The 18,405-nt window shown below is 38.7% G+C and overlaps 1 protein-coding gene across 2 annotated transcripts in view; it reads right to left on the bottom strand.

Annotated features, from left to right (window-relative positions):
* Nucleotides 1-2,187: 2,187 nt before the first annotated feature.
* The window catches only part of FAM204A (family with sequence similarity 204 member A), a 31,907-nt gene continuing 15,689 nt past the window's right edge, over nt 2,188-18,405 (bottom strand). For both annotated transcript variants that reach the window (XM_059398688.1, XM_059398689.1), the window contains exons 6-8: nt 16,908-16,997; nt 2,856-2,962; nt 2,188-2,576 (exon numbers count right to left, since the gene is read on the bottom strand). In XM_059398688.1, the coding sequence (XP_059254671.1) occupies nt 2,525-2,576; nt 2,856-2,962; nt 16,908-16,997 (249 nt within the window). In that variant the 3' untranslated portion in view covers nt 2,188-2,524. The remainder of the gene's footprint in view (nt 2,577-2,855; nt 2,963-16,907; nt 16,998-18,405) is intronic.

Genomic DNA, 18,405 nt, shown 5'->3' on the forward strand with positions numbered 1-18,405 from the left:
TGGTAAAATAAATCCAGTCCTGACGACATACCAGCCGGGTTCATCGCAGACAACCAGTCCCTTCCTCTCCCTCAATTCCCTCCCTTGACCCCGCTTTCCTGCTATACCGCATTTTGGAGCTTTTCGCAACCCAGGCCCCCCAAAAATGAAAACCTAGGAGATGCGGCCCCCTCATCAAATGAGTCCGCAGCTACATTCAATCCCACCGGGATGCCTTCCACGGGCTTCAAACGCTCCCGTCTGCATTAGGGCCCGGAGGAGGGCAGGACAACCGCCAGCACCAGACAGGCTGAAGAAGGGCTTCTACAGCTGGACTTCTGCTCACGGGCTCCCAAATCAGCCCCTCAAGAGGCCTCGCTGGCAAGGCATCAGCTAGCAGAGAGGCGAAACATGCCTGCAGGGGTCACTAAGTGAAGGAAGTGGATAAGGGAAAGGAAAAACAGACAGAGCTTGCAGGGAACCGGCGGTGTGCGGGCCCTGGGCGTGCGAGTACCTACCCTGCCCGCCTGTGCCACGGTGATGTATTAATGCTTCAGCAAAACCACCGGACTGCACAATAGAGAGATACCCCACAATGGGATTTTTAGGGAAAAGGTTTCCATACTGGAAGTTTGTATTCCCTTATAAGGAGTCTGAAATGAAATGCTGTAGGTAAACAAAACAGGGGATATTGAATCATAAAATAAAAGATTTTCTCATATTTGGTCTGGATGCCTTTTTATGATGAATTCTATAAGTAGATACCTAATCTCCTAAAATCTTGCTTTTTCTATAATGGTTCTTCTCACCAAAATAGAAGCAAGATATGATATTAGTTCTCTTAAATAGCAGCTAGTTATTTCCTTATTCCAGAACATAGGAAGAACATTAAATATGCTACCATAAATTAGAATTTTGCTAATAATAAAACAATAATCAAACAATAATCACAACTTATTTTCTAATGTTCCCAAATTTATACCATCAACCCAGAGAAAGTTCATACCAGCCAGCAACCAAACCTCTGGGGCGCCTGGGTGGCTCAGTGGGTTAAAGCCTCTGCCTTCTGCTCAGGTCATGATCCCGGAGTCTTGGGATCGAGCCCTGCATCAGGCTCTCTGGAAGGAAGCAGGCTCCTTCCCCCCCACTCTCTCTGTCTGCCTCTCTGCCTGCTTGAGATCTCTGCCTGTCAAATAAATAAATAAAATGCTTAAAAAAAATAAAAAAATAAAATGCAGCTACCAAACCTCTGAGGAAGGCTGAGGAAGGGAGGTAAACTGAGCAAAGCAGCAGTAAGCAGTTCTCTACCTTTGCTGAGCACTTGCTGGGCACGAAGATGTCAAACCACTAAACATCCAGTCTTATTTGCCTACTTCTTATATGATTTCTCAAAGACCCTTTTAGTTAGGTCTATGAAACACATATCTAATGAAAACTACTTCCTGTGGCACCAATCCCCTTTATACTCATTAATCCATTCAATCTTTTAAGAAGTAATGGGATGGGCGCCTAGGTGGCTCAGTCAGTTTAACGTCAGACTCCTGATTTAGACTGAAGTCATGATCTCAGGGTCCTGGGATGGAGCCCCAGGTCAGGCTCCACACTCAGCATGGATCTGCTTGCAATCTCTCTCCCTCTCCCTCTGCTCTTCCCCCGGGTCATGCTCTTACTCTCTCTCAAATAAAGCCTCTTAAAAAAAAAAAAAAAAAGTAATGGGAAAGAGGAAAATCAATCAAACTGTTCTTAGAAGGTTCCAAGTTGTATCGCCTGGAGTTGTAACTGCCTAGTACAATTATACCCTCTTCTCTTCTAAGAACCATCTCATAATTTAAGAAATGGTAAGGCTGAAAGAGATATTCAGGAAGACATTTCCAGGCAAAGCTGAATCATTGTCCAAATACTACATTCTGACCTTTTAAAAATTATTAATATTTTATCTGAAGGTATATAAAAATTAGTCAGTTGCTTTCATTATTTGACTATGAAATATCAATTCTACTGCTTCCAATAAAGAACCAGTAATTACTTTTATAACATTAATATAATTAAAGTCATTTATAAAGACAGTATAAACTGAGACTTTCTTGCACTTATGACTAATCCATTATAAACAAACGTCAATCTTAAAAACACGATTCCAGAATAAGTGCAGTTACACTGGATATAGATAAGAAAGAAGAAGGAGCTCACTGGGTACGCTACACCAGATGAATGAAAAGTACAACTGATTTTATACTGGAGGGTTCAGTAAATAAATAAATCAACACACAAACAAAGTCCTATCCTTTTTCCTGCTACATATGCGGACATTTCTTGTACAAACAACAGAATGCTCCATCTCATTCACTTCAATCGAATCAACTCTTTAGAAAGACTTGAAAAGATTTAATAATCAACTCCCAAATTTTATGCTTATTTTTCCAATTTCTACCAGTTTCCCGACATAGTTAACATAAGCAGGAAAATCTTTTCAGTAAATTGAGCAGTTGGAGACTCAAGCAAAAACCCAAGTCAAGACTCCAACGTCTTGAGGAATTGTGGCAAGCTACATATATCCCATGTTGCTCTTGGTTTCCCATCTCTTCTTTGCTTCAAACCTAAAATAAAGAACATAGAAATCTCAATTTATTTTTGAAATGCTTTCTTAAACATGCTTTCTAAGTGCCACAGTAAAATGAAACATTGCCACGACAAAGTAAGTATCAAAAAGGATAAAGAAATGCCTCCATATTTACAGTATGATAAATATGCAGCAAAGACACAAAGAATAAAATGAGTAACAATCACACACAAACTGGACTCATATGATGTATTCCAGGATTTCTGTAATTCCCATGAAGTTATTAGAATTACTACTAAGTCTTAAACAAACTTACCCCCATGCAAGTTTCTTCTTTTTTCGGGCAACCTGTGAATTTTCAGCATCCTTTTTGGCTTTTACAAAGTTGTGGCAGGCAACCGCCTTAGCAATTTTTACACCCAGCTATGAATTACAAAGGAGAAAACAAAAAAAGTGAAAAAAAAATTCCAGCTAATACAAGAATGACAGTCAGACAAATACTTGAGAACTTATGGGTATGAAAGCCGTAGCTACAAATTAGAAATTCTTATGCTCAGGTTCCCTTGAAGAAGCGAAGTCACCGAATGCACGGAGGAGGCCCGTATTCCCTTACCTCCCGCAGACCCTATACCCTGGTTAGACCAGTCTCCTGGATGGAAATCCTTCCCAAACCGAGGGCCCTCGAGGGTCCACAAGGATATGATGAAGATCTTCAAGCTATTCCAGCATTTCAGTAGGCCAAACAGGAATTTACCCCTGATAAGGCTGCGCAGACTGACAGAGACATCAAGTTTCCTTGCTCTGGGCTAGAATTATAGCAACTCAGTATGGTCACATCAGTTATCTCATGCTGATCAGAAGCTCTGATTGGCAGTCATAGATGTGATTAATAAAACATGGGAAAGCTAATTACTGCTTCATAAACGCACTTGGTATGATGGGCGACAGCTTTTAATTCACTGATAGAAAACAGAATATAGGGGGTGCTAAGAGGCGAGAAGGCCAGGCCTGAGGACCAGAGCACCTAAGTGTTCCCTTTGTGGGCCCCTCTGTTCCTTCTTGGCCTGACACCCATCTGCACCAGTCCTGTAAGGTCCCATTAAAACAAAGCCTCCGACCCACCCTAGCCCGCCCCCCACCCCACCCCTCTGCATTCTTCTCTAAATCAACCTGAAACAGTCTTCCTTTCTGTACTTCTCCAGCCCTTTAGCCTCTATGCCATAGCCTACATACAGTTTGCATACTCTACACAGCTCTCTGGCTGCTGAACTTGCTCAGCAAGTACCTCCGGGACAAGCGGGGTGATCTTGTTGTAGTGGCTCTGATTTTCCAAAATGCCTGCCTACATGGATAGCTCAAAAATAAAAATATCTGTTAAGCACCCAGGTTGAACAACAAAGGCTGAAAATCTCCCTTTTTGTCCCTGGACTCACTCAAATGCGTATGAGTGGACAACAGATGGGAAGACAAGAAAGAAGCCACTGTCAGGCCCAGGTGGTAAAGCCTGAGCTTTAGGGACCTGCGGGCCAATAGTGAGGCATCGTGGGTGGGTTAAGAGCACGTGTATGAGAAGCCAATTTAGGAAAGAGAGGTTTGACACGCTTGACACTTCTTTTAGCTTATTCTGGAGAACAGTTTCCTTTAGGATGAAACGAACAAGTAGGAATCGAGCACTGCTTAGAGTTGATGAAGGACAGCACACATCGATTTCATTTTCTAGTCCAGGTAAGAATATACATGAAGAATGGAAGCAACCCGACAACCAAACCAGAGTGCTGAACTGGTCAACACCCACAGGAAAACCACTGACCAGAGAAGGATCCACTGCGACTTAGGAGAGCACCTGAGAAAGACTTACTTCGGAGTCCCCAAATTCACACCGATATGACCAGCACCGCCACCTTCATCGTCTTTTTTTCACAAGACAACATTCATTCAACAACTATCATGAGGGCCCAAAGGCACTGTTTGGCCAGGCATTGTTCTAGGCGTTAAAGGTACAGCACTGAACAAAAAAAGCTGATCTTCACACTGGGGGCCTAGGCAGAAGGGGCTGCCAGTGATGTGAACTGTTTGACTCTTTCAATACTGGTCTCCTTCCCCTGGTTGCCTTTTGTTTCCAATTCTTCATCATAGAAAAGTTCAGATAAGTCAACTAAGAAAAGGCTACAAATCAAAGGGCTTAAAAGCAGCACCACCTGAGGAGAAAATACAGCCGGAAAGACACGGTGGCTATTAATCACGAAGATGGATTCCACCAGAAAAACTCTCCATTTGTCCCTTCTAGTCAGCCACTGCATGGCTGGGCGCTCCTCCACCTTGTGACGCCAGCATCTCAATGCATGACTTTCCAGTTTGGTGCGGAAGAAGAGAAGGATGTGGAGGGTCTCACGTTGGTTCTTAAATGCTTTCGTCCAGAAGCGACACACATCCTTTCTGCCCACAGTCCTCTGCTCACAACTAGTCACATAGTTCCACCTAAAGTAAGGCGGCTGGGAACGTGGGGGCTGCGGGCTCCCAGGGGAGCAGCAGATGCACCCAATAAACTGTCCACTGTCCTAAAACCCAGCTTGCTACCTGTGTGAAGATGCACGCCATGTCTCTCCACATCCCTGCAAAATATTTAGCAACTTCCCTGCCCCCACCCTCCAAAAGGTAAAATGTAGAACTCTGTGTTTTTCTATTTAGCTATATTCCTATGTATTATGTATCAAATGCAAATTTGATATATGATACAGTTTTGCCAAGTCTACCTCCCAACAAAAGTCCCATTTGGCAAGTTTATCTTATATTTAAATTGAGAATATACTTGGAGGATAAAGCAAAAATGGTCTGAACCATATCTGCCATGTACCATTAAGCATGTGAAAAAATTATTTTCTAAAACTGTTGTAAATTAACATGTAGCTTGTATTTTTGACTTACTGAAATTTCCCAACACGGGTTTTTTGGATTGGGAATCAATAAGCCGAAGAGTGATACCTCAATGTGTTTCATTTAAATGGGACTCATCATCTCAACATGGTCACACACCCTATGAAAGTAAAAGCTTTTAGTTTTCTGGCAACGTTTAGGCCAGACCAGCACAATCAGCATCACAGTAAGGATTTAGAGCATATATTTCTTAAGGCATATATAAATTTATTAAAAATAATTCATTAAAATGTATAAGACACATATTTACACGAGAGGGCTCCATCATTTCTGTGGACTAAGTAGATAATAATAAATGTCCAGGAATACAGGTAATACTTTCAAACAGACCTGTCTGTATAAAAGGTATATTTTCCAACTATATTTTGCCTTGGGTTAGGTTAAATGAAATGTTCTTCAACTGATAAACATTCAACAAGCCTCGTTTATGTATTTTACAGAAAGAATCTCTTAACTTGTAATGATGATGGAAAGTCCTATCAATTTTGTGTCCTTCACATGCTTAAAATGTGTTTCACTTATTCCTATGGAGAAAGAAAAAAGAACAGAAATATTTGGAAATATGAAAGGATAATAAGATCTTCTATGGAAGAGACAGTTGAGAAGAAACTCATTTTCCCAGGCAAGATGACTAACCCGAGTTCCCGAAGATAAAAGAATATCGTGCTATGTTTCAGTATTACAAATAATATAGGCCAACAAGAATCCCCCTTTCACTTCTGTAAAAAGAAAAATGCATCTTCATGTCCAAAGTAAACATCACAAAAGCCTGGTCAATGGTTTTCATATTTAAAAAAAAAAAATGTTTTGGGTCATCAGATAACTACAGCAACCCAGTGTGGAAAGAAAATGTTTTAAATGAATAAAAATATATACAGAATCTCTTGTATGTGTAGCCAAAGTATCAGCATTTTCCATATAGAACATCCAATATTTTGCTGCATTTTAATTAAGGTGTCTAAACATTATCACAAAGAACTGCAAATTGGTCAGAGCAAGCGGTAAGGAAAATTAAGCTCTAAAGGCTTTTTATCACCATATTTCAGGAACCAAGGGTGTAAAATGTTCTAATTTGGGATATATTAAAAGCCATAAAAGGTCTTTCAAAAAGATTAATGGTACTTTGCTTGGATTTAAGATAAGGGCTTTAGCTGGTTGGAAAAGCAGGGCCCTGGCTGGACCCTTGGGGCATTCATCTTTACAGCCACTTGGAAGATTTGTAAAAGCGTCTGCATAACCTCAAGCAAATGCACGGCGACATTTTTTTAATTCCTTTCAATTTTACAGGTTTAGCATGTGTAAATCATATTGGGTTGTAAAACAGACATAATGGAGCATCTTGTAACATAGTAGAGATTTTTAAAAGACAAACTTTCAAAATCAAGTTGGTTTTTCCGGCTAAACCTGTGCCATTCCAAAGTTTGCTGATAATCATTTGAGGCATCTGATTCAAACAGCTTCATCTAGCGTAACTGTAAACTTCTTATCCATCTCATAAAATATTTTACTCATCTCAAAATTACTAGCTCGTAACAGATTTATGAAGTTTTCTTCCCTTTTGAACACTTTCAAGGCACTTATTTAAAAATACCAATTATCATACTTTAACTTTTTATGGAGTAATAGGTCTCTATGAAAAATATTTATGCTATTCTCTTTTGTTCTTTAATTAAATGAAAACAGATGTTTTCTGAAGTAAAGCGGAACCATTACTGGAGTACTTAAAGTGTTAAGGTCTTTAATTTTTATATCAGTTTGGTCGACAATTCCTGATTGTCTTTACTCAAGCTCAACATTAATGTCAAGCAAGTTACCTAGGAGACGAAAGAGATCAAAGAGACAAAAACCCCTCCAATGTCTGATTAATCAAGCCTGCAAACAGCTTATTTCTTTTAGCCTGCATGCAAGTATGAAAATGAGATTCTGGGAGCCGAACATTGTGCAGATTTGTTCATTCTTATCAGAACAAAGCCAGCGGCAGCTTATTTCATGGATCATTGGCACTGTCATCAGTGCTACACAGAACGGGTGACAGCTCCTCATTTTGAGGCTTGAACAAAATTAGCAAAAAGTCGGCACAAATTAGCCTCTCATCTTTTTGGTAATATGACATTATTCATTTACTTTTTATCCAATTTTTAATTTTTTCCTTGTCAGCTATCCCTTTCTAGTGTCTCTTGCATGGCATCATAAAATGCCTTCATAAAAACAAGCACAGAAATAGCCAAAGTTGAAATAACATGGAAAGTTCAAAAAGCAAATAAGAAAAAGCTCTTTCAGTGACTGATGATGCTTCTTGTTTTTTATAACTTTCAAAACTCTGCGCTAATATTGATAAATGGCTCAGAACACCACGCAGCTAAGGAGTTTTGGGAAATCAGTAGTAAATTTCAACAAACAATATGATGTGGCTAATGTGTTTCACTCAAACTACAATGTAATGTGGCGATGTGTTGTAGTAAATCCGGGGTGTCTGCACTGAGACTGGGTCCTCTCCGTGGTCACACCTGAGATGCCAAAGCTGTGATGTCTGCAAACAGGCCACGCGCTCTCCAGTCACCTTCTACATCAAGTCGTCTTCTTTTACAGAAACAAACTAATTTCACTGTCATCTTAAAATGTGCACGCACAGGTTTACACGTTTGTGTGCTACACCTATCTGTATGTGTTCAATTGTAGAAACACCTATTACTTATTTTTATACCCTCAACTATCTAGGAGTTAAGCCAAGTAGTTTTTATACTTCCAAGATTAGCCATCAAATTCTATTTTTCAAACACATCACAAAGATCTTTATATTTAGCCATATCATATATACCGTGAGTGCGTGTGTACACATATACACACTCATATATGATTCATCTGCAATTTATAGAAACAGTATGTGTTTGGTCCATGAGGTGTAAAGAAGATATACTTTGCTTCCTCAACTCAACTTTGATTTCACAGTGAAATAGTTTATACAACACCTGTTTTAATGATGACTATTAAGGCTTCAAATTATATGTAGATTACAGTAATCCAAAGGAGAGCGAAAAGATGTTATACTGTTGAAATTAGTCCTGGATATAGACATTTATATTCAAGCAACTTATCCCATTCATAAGGGGAAAAAAGCATTAAAAAATTAACCATAAGCTGTTAGATGCTTTACACAGTCCCCATAAGAAAGACAGTTTTTTTTTTAAAGAACTGTAGTACTGTTTTCAGCAATTTCTTTATCTCCGTTCTTCTAAGTAAGAAAGCTTATTAACAAGCTTTGAACTTAAAATCACATTTACAATAATGTGCCATCAACAGTTTTATAAGCTAATTAGAAAAAGATTAATTAATGACTGGCTGCTAATAAAATGGCAATCATGAAGAAAGAAACCAAGGGTGCTAAGCTTCAACTACCACCAATTAAGAGCTAATTACAAACAAATTATATATGTGTTTTGCTGTGGGCTTTAATTTACTAAAATGGTTTTAATTAAAAGAGAAAACATGCTGATTAATTGAACTGCAGAAAAAATCTACAGTATAAACTGTGCTTTGTCTGTCTCTTTAATTAGACTTGTAACATCTGAAATCTTTTCTTAAGATTTGTTAAAGCACAGATAAACATAATTAAAAGAGAGCATAAGGAACACCATTCTAGGTGATCACCCAATCATACAGAAAAGGTTAAAAGAAGACATCCTCAATGCAAGGAGATCTAAGCAGGCACACCTAAAAACCTGAGAGGAAAACCTATTACTCGGCCCCATTTTTATTTTTTCTATATTAATATGCTCCAACTTCAAGGCTATACACAATTTTTTATGGGAATGAATATGTCTTTAAACTCAATGTAAAGGAATTCAAACAGCTACACCTTCCCTTACCAGGATAGGCACAGCTTATTTCCCATACAGTCCGCTAACTGTTCATCTATATGAAATTACTGAAATTACTCCTCAGAACTAAGAAGAACAAGGCTTCAAAGAATTAAAATCACCATTTAAAAAGCCCCCCGGACTATGCTCAGAGTATGGAATGATAGACAGAAGAACACTTAAATTAAGAAACCACTGAGAAATGACCAAAGTTAATGAAAGTCAGTCAGTTCTAGATGATCCTTACCAGACACACAGCCCCCCACAGCAGAGAAGGCCCAGCCTCCCCAGGTGGCTGAGCACACCGCGTCCAGCAGAAGGCCGTTCCGAGAGGGTTTTTCTCTCCCCAGTGTCCTAGATGCCTTTCCGCTGCGTATCAGGGAAACATACCACAAAGAAAATGGTTCTAAACTCTCCTAACTGGAAATAGGAAACAAACAAAAAGAAACCCAAAGAAAAAGTAAAGGACAGAAGGCAGGACAGACACAAAAAAATACTTGGCAGACATTTAGATGATTTTGTATGAAATAATGTATTCTTCACCTACACCTTCTGGTATTAGCAACAAAAATAATATCCTTCCTTGAAATGGATATTTTAGAGTCCCTCTCTCTATATATATAATATTTAATGCATTATATTTTGTATACCCAATCTTTAGTGGTAAGAGATTACAATAATTAAGAAAACAGAGTATGTACCATCTTTCTTAGAGTCACACATTCCAATGATAAATTCTTACAATAGCTAACTGGAGTGTACATTCAGTTTTGTATCTGAATGAACTGTTTTACCTTTGGAAACACGGTTGTTAAGATATTTCTACCCAAAAAAAGTATTCACGAAAATGAAAAGAAAATAATTTTGCTCTCTGGATTATAGCCTAAAAGAGCTCAGAATGTCAAGATTTGCTTCACTGTAATATATTTTTCAATTCAGCTTTTTTTTTTTTTTGTATGTAATGCAAACAATTAGAGCTTTGAAAATAGCACTGACAAAAAGTAACTTTAAACTTACCAAGTTTGACAGAATCTTTATTTCAACAATTTAAACAAATACATCAATTCTGAATGCTACGCATGATAATGTTCCAGGTACTCTGACAGGTAAATCTGCCAAAACCGCATTATCTGGGGAGAGTGGGGTGATTCAAATTCTTATTCCATTAAGACAGCACCACATGTACATCAACATAAAACTAAAACCCAAGATGAAAAGAGTAAACTGTAGCCAGAGTCCTCTCAGAGAAACTAAAGCCAAACAATGCAGCGCACTGGAAAAATTCTGAACGCGACAGCAATTGCAGGAGCATTCACGGCATCTCTGAGAAAGGACCCCTTCTTAGACGGGAACCTAAAATGCAGCAACGATCTCCTCCAATGTATATCTGCCCCTCTTCGATGAGAATGCCTTCAGATTTTTTTAGGAAATTGCTCTAGAAACAGAGCTCAGGCTATAAATTAATGATCTCCCCAAATCAGAGAGCATTCTGTTTATTTAACTAGAAAAGAACACGACTCAATTCAAACATTAGTGTTTTTCTTTTTTTAAAGGCCATTCCCATCTTTGTTATTTAAATATTAACAAACTACCCATATTTCAACATTATGAACTTTACCTATGTTTCGGTGCCAAACACTATCCTACTGGAGTCATTTACAGAAAAAGTAATTTTTAAGGACTTTTAGCTATACAAAGTTCAAACAAAATTCACAGACAACCTCTCTCATTCATTTCTACTCTGACACTGTACAGTTATAAATGAAATCAACCTGAGCAATCTATCTAGATAGCGGAGACGTGATCCACTCCATAGCAGAAACTCACTGCTGCCAAACCAAGGGGGTCTCATTTACCTACAGCAGGCTAATGCCAGAGAAAATTCTCTTTCCAAAATGTGACATTCAACCTAAGTGTTGCCTACTTAATTTAATCTAGGCTTTAGCACTTAATTTTAAAATATATGTCTCTACTCACTTCTATTAACTGGTATAATTTGAATTATAAAAAAGAAAATATGTCATGAAAGACCAGTACCAAAGGATGGAATTTTTAAGGATCACTATCAATGAATGCAATGTACTTCCAATCCAGGCCTTGGGTTAACAAGCCACAAATACGCTCAGATATTCTGTGAGCATGTAAAACTGATACATTTTTTTTAAAACAACTTTTTTTTTAAAACCAGAACAGTTTCATCATTTTGACACAAACCCAAGTATATTATTCCACTATCTCCCCTCCAAGACTGTTAATGACAAAGAAGTTTTAATCAACAGGAGGGCCAGTCCAAGGCAACTATGTTACTACATGACAAAAACCAAAGATGTCAGCAGAATCTACGCTTCAAACATACGAATTTGAGCTGTCCCCTCAAACCAGAAAATATGCATCCTTGATGTGATCGTTAATTTAAGGGAAGGTGATTCTGGAAAATACGTATTTGCTCTGCCACAATGCTAGCGCAGGGACAAACGGCACACGGTTGTTTTTATTTTTGTTTTTTGAGGAACAATTTTCAAGGCCCATTCGCAGGCACAGTCCTACTTTTGGCTTCCTTTTTTTCAATACTGATGCTGCCCTATTGGTTTCACAGGCTTAAAAATGTTAAACATCAAAAATTAGTTTCACTTATTACGGTTGGAAAAGGCTTTAAGAACTCTGGGATCTGTGCCTCTCAGCACGGGCTTTATCAGCAGGTCCCAGTCACTGCTTCTTGAAAAAAGAAAACGGAACTGATTAAAAACCAATATACCTGATTTCCAAAAGGACACCTACCATGCACTTATACAGTTAATTCATAAAGGGTTTCTGCCCCAAACTCACAATTACTTACTTCTCAAAATCCCATCTCTCATATCCACGGTGATTGGCACCAAAGGGATAAATAGAAAAAATTAAATCTCAAACTAAACTCTTTATTCAAGAATTCCATCTTGATTACTTTAGTTATTCTTCACGGGTGTTTAATGAACACAGCATCGGTGTCTTTCCAAAGTCTGTCTGAACAGCAAACACTTTCCAAATGTTTTGCCATTTACGTAAGGAAAAGAATAAAATACATTTTATTTTTTCTCCTAAACAGAATTCTTTAAGCCCACACTAAATAAGTTTAATTTATTTTACTAGAATCAGGCATTATATTTGTATGGAAGTTAAAAAAACAAAACACTTGAGAAAAAGGTTTACTATCCTTGCAAGTGATGAAAATATCCTTTATTTCTGAAGCAACCTCATTTATCACAAAGGTAATAGGAAATAACACTCTTAAAATAAAAAATACCTAGTCAGTGCTATGCAATTCTCATTTCTACAACAGCAGTATAACAAAACCAAACACAAAAAAAGAAACTAATATCCTGAAAGAAAACACGCATCTCTGAGGCTGGTAAGGAGCTACTTGTGTACATTCTGACACGCAGCTTCCAACGGCAGAGGAAGGAAAGCTCTCGCGTGATCCCTGACGAAGCAGCTGCTACTGAGCACAAGGCCAGGGTCCCAGTGCCTCATTTTAAAAAACTATATTCAGTTCTCAACTGTCCAGGTTTTACTGCAAGATTTAATAAATACGTAAAAGATTACATAATTCAATATCTCATTTAAGACAAATTTTAGGTCTGCTTTGCCAGCTAAAGGTGAAAAGTACAATCCAATAATGTTTTAAAAATCTAGTTAGGCAACCACCACCACAGTAACTGTCCCAAACAGGAAAAGAATCAGCAGCTGATGCTAAAACTAGTAGGTAAAGTATAATGACAGAAGATTTACCTAGTCTCAAATTATCTCCCATCTCTTCAGGAGATACTTATTAACTACATATGGGAAAACAGTAACATTATAATGTGGAGAAACCTGGCCTTAATCAAAAGCTCAAAGTAACATCATCAATAAATGGGGCAAACAGAAATCATGTGCCTCCTGATATCTTGCATTGAGAAGAACACAGCATCATTTCTGTGATATTCCTGCCAAAAATGCATGAGGAAATAGCAGACAAACCAAAACTGAAAGGCATTCTACAAAATAGTTAGCTCTATTGCTCAAAAATGCTACCGTGCTGAGAAGTAAAGACAGACTGAAGAACTTCCCAGATTAAAGAAAAATAAAGAGACGTGACAACAAAATGAAATGTCCTAGACCTGGAAAAAGAAACTATCCTTGCCTCTATAAAGGAAATGAGTGAGACATTTGGCGAATCTAAATGAGGTATATAAGTTGGAATGAATGACAAAGAAAATATTAAATGTTAACATCTTGGGTACCTAGGGGAAGGTAAAAAGAAAATCTTTGCAACTTTCTGAAAGTCCAAAATTATTTCAATATAAAACTTTTTTTTTAAAAAGTCAAATGTAACTCTTAAAATTTCAGCATTACTAACTTTACCTAGAAAACACACAGGGCCCGCAGTAAAGTAAATTCTTCTCTCTGAATTCCCCTTGCCTCAGATGGGGGTGAGAACCAACAGAAAAAGACAAAAAGAACAGCCAGCCATGCATGGGTCATGTGGAGCCCACATTATAATGCTGCAGACTAGGCCTTGCTTTATTCCTTCTTGTTACTAAGCCAAGATCTGAGAAAACTTACAGACCTTGAGCCTCTGGCTGAGTCACAGTCAGCCTGTTATTTGGTAGAGATTACAAAATACACAACTCTCAGGTCTTCCAAAAGGAAGAATGGACAATGACACGGAGACATCAGTTTGTTGAGTCCTATGATCCAGGAGGGAAAGGTAAAGACGAAGAAGTCTACAGTGTCTCTGAAAACAATCAGGAGGCCAAACCCTAAGGCCTTGCTGGTTTTACTATGCTTCTATCCTTAGCTTTACTGGAACTACACAGTCATCCCAAGAGCAGCCACATGCTAATGGTACAGCATTTGCTGGAGAGCAGTCACAAATACCAACAGTTTTTAAAGAGATTCAAGAGACACCTGCTCAAACATGTGGCACAACATGGACCTAAGTGGTGCCTTTAAGGACCGGTTGCTTCTCACCCAAATAAGGTGGATATCCAGAGAAAGCTGCCAACAGCTTCCACACCTGCCTATTTAGATGTGACCAAGACTAATGACTGGTGTTGCTGCCCTATGTGCCTTTCAGATTCTGAAAGCCGACCAATGCCTTCAGCCACTCCCTCATTCATACGTCCTACTGTGCCCACTCCTCCCCATCCCTGCAGCCATATCTACCCTTCCCACTGGACTCTCTTCCAAGCTCCAAAGCATGTCCCTCCCCCTCCTTCTCTGACATTTCAGGGTCAACTCCCCAAAATTTGAAGATGAGATCTAATGATACAATTTGCTATACTGTATATACTTGCAGGCTACCCAAGAAACTTAACTACTACCTCTAACAACAGTTCTATGGAAAAATAATTTCCAGGTACCAAAATAGTACCAACAAACATTAAGTGCTCTACTGTTGAACAGAACTTTAAAGATGGTCTTTAACAAAAAGCTGATGTTTAGAGGTAAGTGCCAGGTATATACCAAGCTAAAGAAGCCACTATACTAACTGCCAAATGACACTTAAATCCTATGGGGGTTGTGGTACCACTCAACAAATTCATTTTATCAAAATGTAACAGGGGTGCATGGATGGCACAGTCATTAAGTGTCCGACTCAGTTAAGGCTCAGGTCATGATCTTAGGGTCTGCTTAAGATTCTTTCTCCCTCTTCCTCTGCCCCCTCCCCGACTCCGTGTTTGCACACCTGAACACATGTGCACTCTTTCTTGCAAAAATAAATAAATCTTTAAAAACATGTAATGCCTAAATCATTCTATTTGAAGACAGAGTGATAAAATGCTATTATATCCAATGAATGTTATAATCAATAAAATCAAAATATGGCTCCTTTAAAAAAGAAAGAGAGCAAATATCGAAGCACAAGAAATATCATAAGCTGGAAAGGGAAGAATGACTCTTCCAAGGAAAAAGTAAACATTAATTTTTTAAAATGTCACTTTTTGAAAGGTCCCCTAATGCCATTTAGGCTGCTTCTTGCCTAAGTCCTAAACTCAAGCTCCAAGCTTCATAATTTCCTGAAGATTAGCCATTTAATAAATAAGCACAAATACATAGACATGTTACAAACAGAAGTATTTACTGTGTCAACTGATCTTAAAGGTTTGTGGGAAAAAAGATGACTTCTGAATCCTGAAGCCCCACTTCTGAACTTCTTTATTTCCCTATATAAAAACATATAGCTTACAAGATACTTATGGCCAGCACCCAAAAATAGGAAACAAACCAACAAACAGCAATCAACAGTGGTTTTGACACTAGCAGATGGAACAGCAAAACGGTTCTTCCACAGAAGAATTTACTAAAATAGTTAAGTTTGTCATTAGTCTCGGTTCAAAACAAATGCTCACCTGGAGGTGAGTAAGAAAGAACAGGGCATGTGGCCAGCCATTTGCACAGGTGACTGCTGGTGCTCTCCAGGTAATTAAACCCCAGGGAGTGTAGTTTAAGAGTAAGGTGAAGGGCGCCTGGGTAGCTCAGTGGGTTAAGCCTCTGCCTTTGGCTCAGGTCATGATCTCAGGGTCCTGGGATCGAGTCCCGCATCGGGCTCTCTGCTCAGCAGGGAGCCTGCTTCCTCCTCTCTCTCTCTCTGCCTGCCTGCCTACTTGTGATCTCTCTCTGTCAAATAAATAAATAAAATCTTTGAAAAAAAAAATGTAAAAAAAAAAAGAGTAAGGTGAAGAACATAGGGATACACTAAAAAAGAAAGCTATGGTAGAACTCTTTCCCTAAAAAGGACAAAAAGAATCACAAAACACAGTAACAACAAACAACATATGCTGAGATGAGCTCTTTACTCAATGTGTGACTTTGCCTAGTGACATGCAGCAGCGAATGTAGAAATATCTCCCATGAAAGGTGCAAGTGAGAACCTTCTGGAAGGTTCTTTGTACTTGGAAAAAGAATATTCAATATATTTATTAGTTTTATATTCTAGACTATAAGTTTTAAAAAGCTGAAAATTATTTAGGATTGGGGAAAAGTTTAGAATGTGCAGCAAGAAGGCACTTGGGGAAGTGAGGGCGAGGAAACTTTGAGATATGACATTAGAACACACAGCTGCCTTCGGGGAGAGTTAAAGCAAATTAAAGATGCAAATAGAAAAAAAAAAGCTAGTCTTTTAATCATAACTGGCAAAAACTCTCTGAACTAGGTAAAATCTAGGACTGAATATCAATCATGGATTATTTCCACCATAAGTTTTAGACCAGAATAATTTTAAAACATTAAAGACAAAAATAAAAACCCAGCACTTCAAAATAAATGGCAGCATGAGAGGAAAGAAAATGGACAGAAAGGAAAATCTAAAATCAAATATTTGAGGGGCACCTAAGTGACTCAGTTGGTTAAGCATCCAACTCTTGATCTCAACTCGGGTCTTATCTCAGAGTCATGAGGTTCAAGGCCCACACTGGGCTCCACACTGGGCGTGGAGTCTACTTAAAAAACAAACAAGCAAACAAAGCTAAGAAAATACCTGAATATGAAACTCATGGTCACAAAAAGAATGTACATTCATTTTAGAAAATTTGGAAATACTACAGTTGACTCACCTCCCGAGTAGCTAGCTGGTTGCTGAGTTCCTCAGCCTTCTCGATGTTCCACTCTTCCACAGCCTGGTCTATGCTCTTTTCAAGGCCCGACTAGAAAGTAAAGAAATATAAAGCTTAAAAGCAGGAAAAAAGGCAAGTATTTGCTGGCAAAGACTATGTCACAGGGCTACACTGAACACGTTACATACTTAGATCATTTAATGTTCATGATGACCCCTGTGGTAGTTGGTACAACTTCCATTTACTGATGAGAAGGCCACGCAGAGATACCTAATGGCTTATTCAAGGCCAGATAACTTCCTGAACTGAGAAAAAGGAGATGCCAATACAGACTTTTGTGACTTCAAGGACTACGCTTTCCCTTGATAACAATATAATGTTAATGATAACAACAGTTAAAATGATATCACGCTTATTATGTAGTAGACCCCGACTTATAACTGTAAGAAAGCTCATTTATCTTTCAAACAACTTCACAAAATACTGTTACCCTGTTTTTGAACATGAGAAAACAGAGGCCTCAGACTCACTAACGTGGCCAAGGTCAGAATCTGGAAGCGGTAAGGCCACTGCATGAATATGGGTCTGCCCAGAGCCTGTGCTCTCGACCACCATTTTCCTCTGCCTCTTCTCTCTACTGCCCCTTCGGGTAGTTTGAGGCCTTCCTTCAACAGCCCCTCTAGTCTTTGGCGATGGGTATTAAGTTAGATATTAAATAGGAGAATAATGCTACATAAGAGAACAAGTTTTATTTTCTTATGGAAATGTTTTTATTTACTAGGTGAAGATGCTTTGGGAAATCATAATTAATATTTTCATGTGATTACCAAACACACCAGGTAGGATTCATCATACATTTATGGAAAGAAGCTTAGACTTAAATAACTGAGGTTAGCCTGTGGAAATAGTTACCATATAAAATAAAAAAATATTTAAAATAGTCTAATGTATGGTTCCCACAAGAAAATTCTGCCCGAACAATGGCTTAGCCAGTGTGTCCTCCATGTTTTTAGTTCCCAATTTCTCTCTCATCTAGTAAATGGGACGCCAGGAATGCCTCTGCCTGTCAGTGTACTGCTTGGTTACACCCATCAACTAAGTGACATTTTGTTCCTGTGCAGCCTCTGTGGAAACAAGACTTAAAAATGCCAATTTACACACACACACACACACACACACGGAATACTAGTCAGCCATTAAAAAGAATGAAATTTTGCCATTTGCAATGATGTGGATGGAGCCACAGTGTATTATGCTGAGGGAAATAAATCAGAGAAAGACAAATACCATAAGATTTCATTCATATGTGGAATTTAAGAAACAAAACACACGAGGAGCACCTGGGTGGTACAGTCAGTTGAGCATCCAACTCTGGATTTCCACTCAGGTCATGATCTTGGGGGTCTTAAGATCAAGCCCCACATCAGGCTCCTCGCTGGGCACGGAATTTGCTTAGGATTCTCTCCCACCACCCCCTGCTCACTCACACCCTCCCCCT

The sequence above is a fragment of the Mustela nigripes genome, chromosome 4 (genome assembly GCF_022355385.1).
Source record: "Mustela nigripes isolate SB6536 chromosome 4, MUSNIG.SB6536, whole genome shotgun sequence".
In the NCBI taxonomy this organism is placed as follows: domain Eukaryota; kingdom Metazoa; phylum Chordata; class Mammalia; order Carnivora; family Mustelidae; genus Mustela; species Mustela nigripes.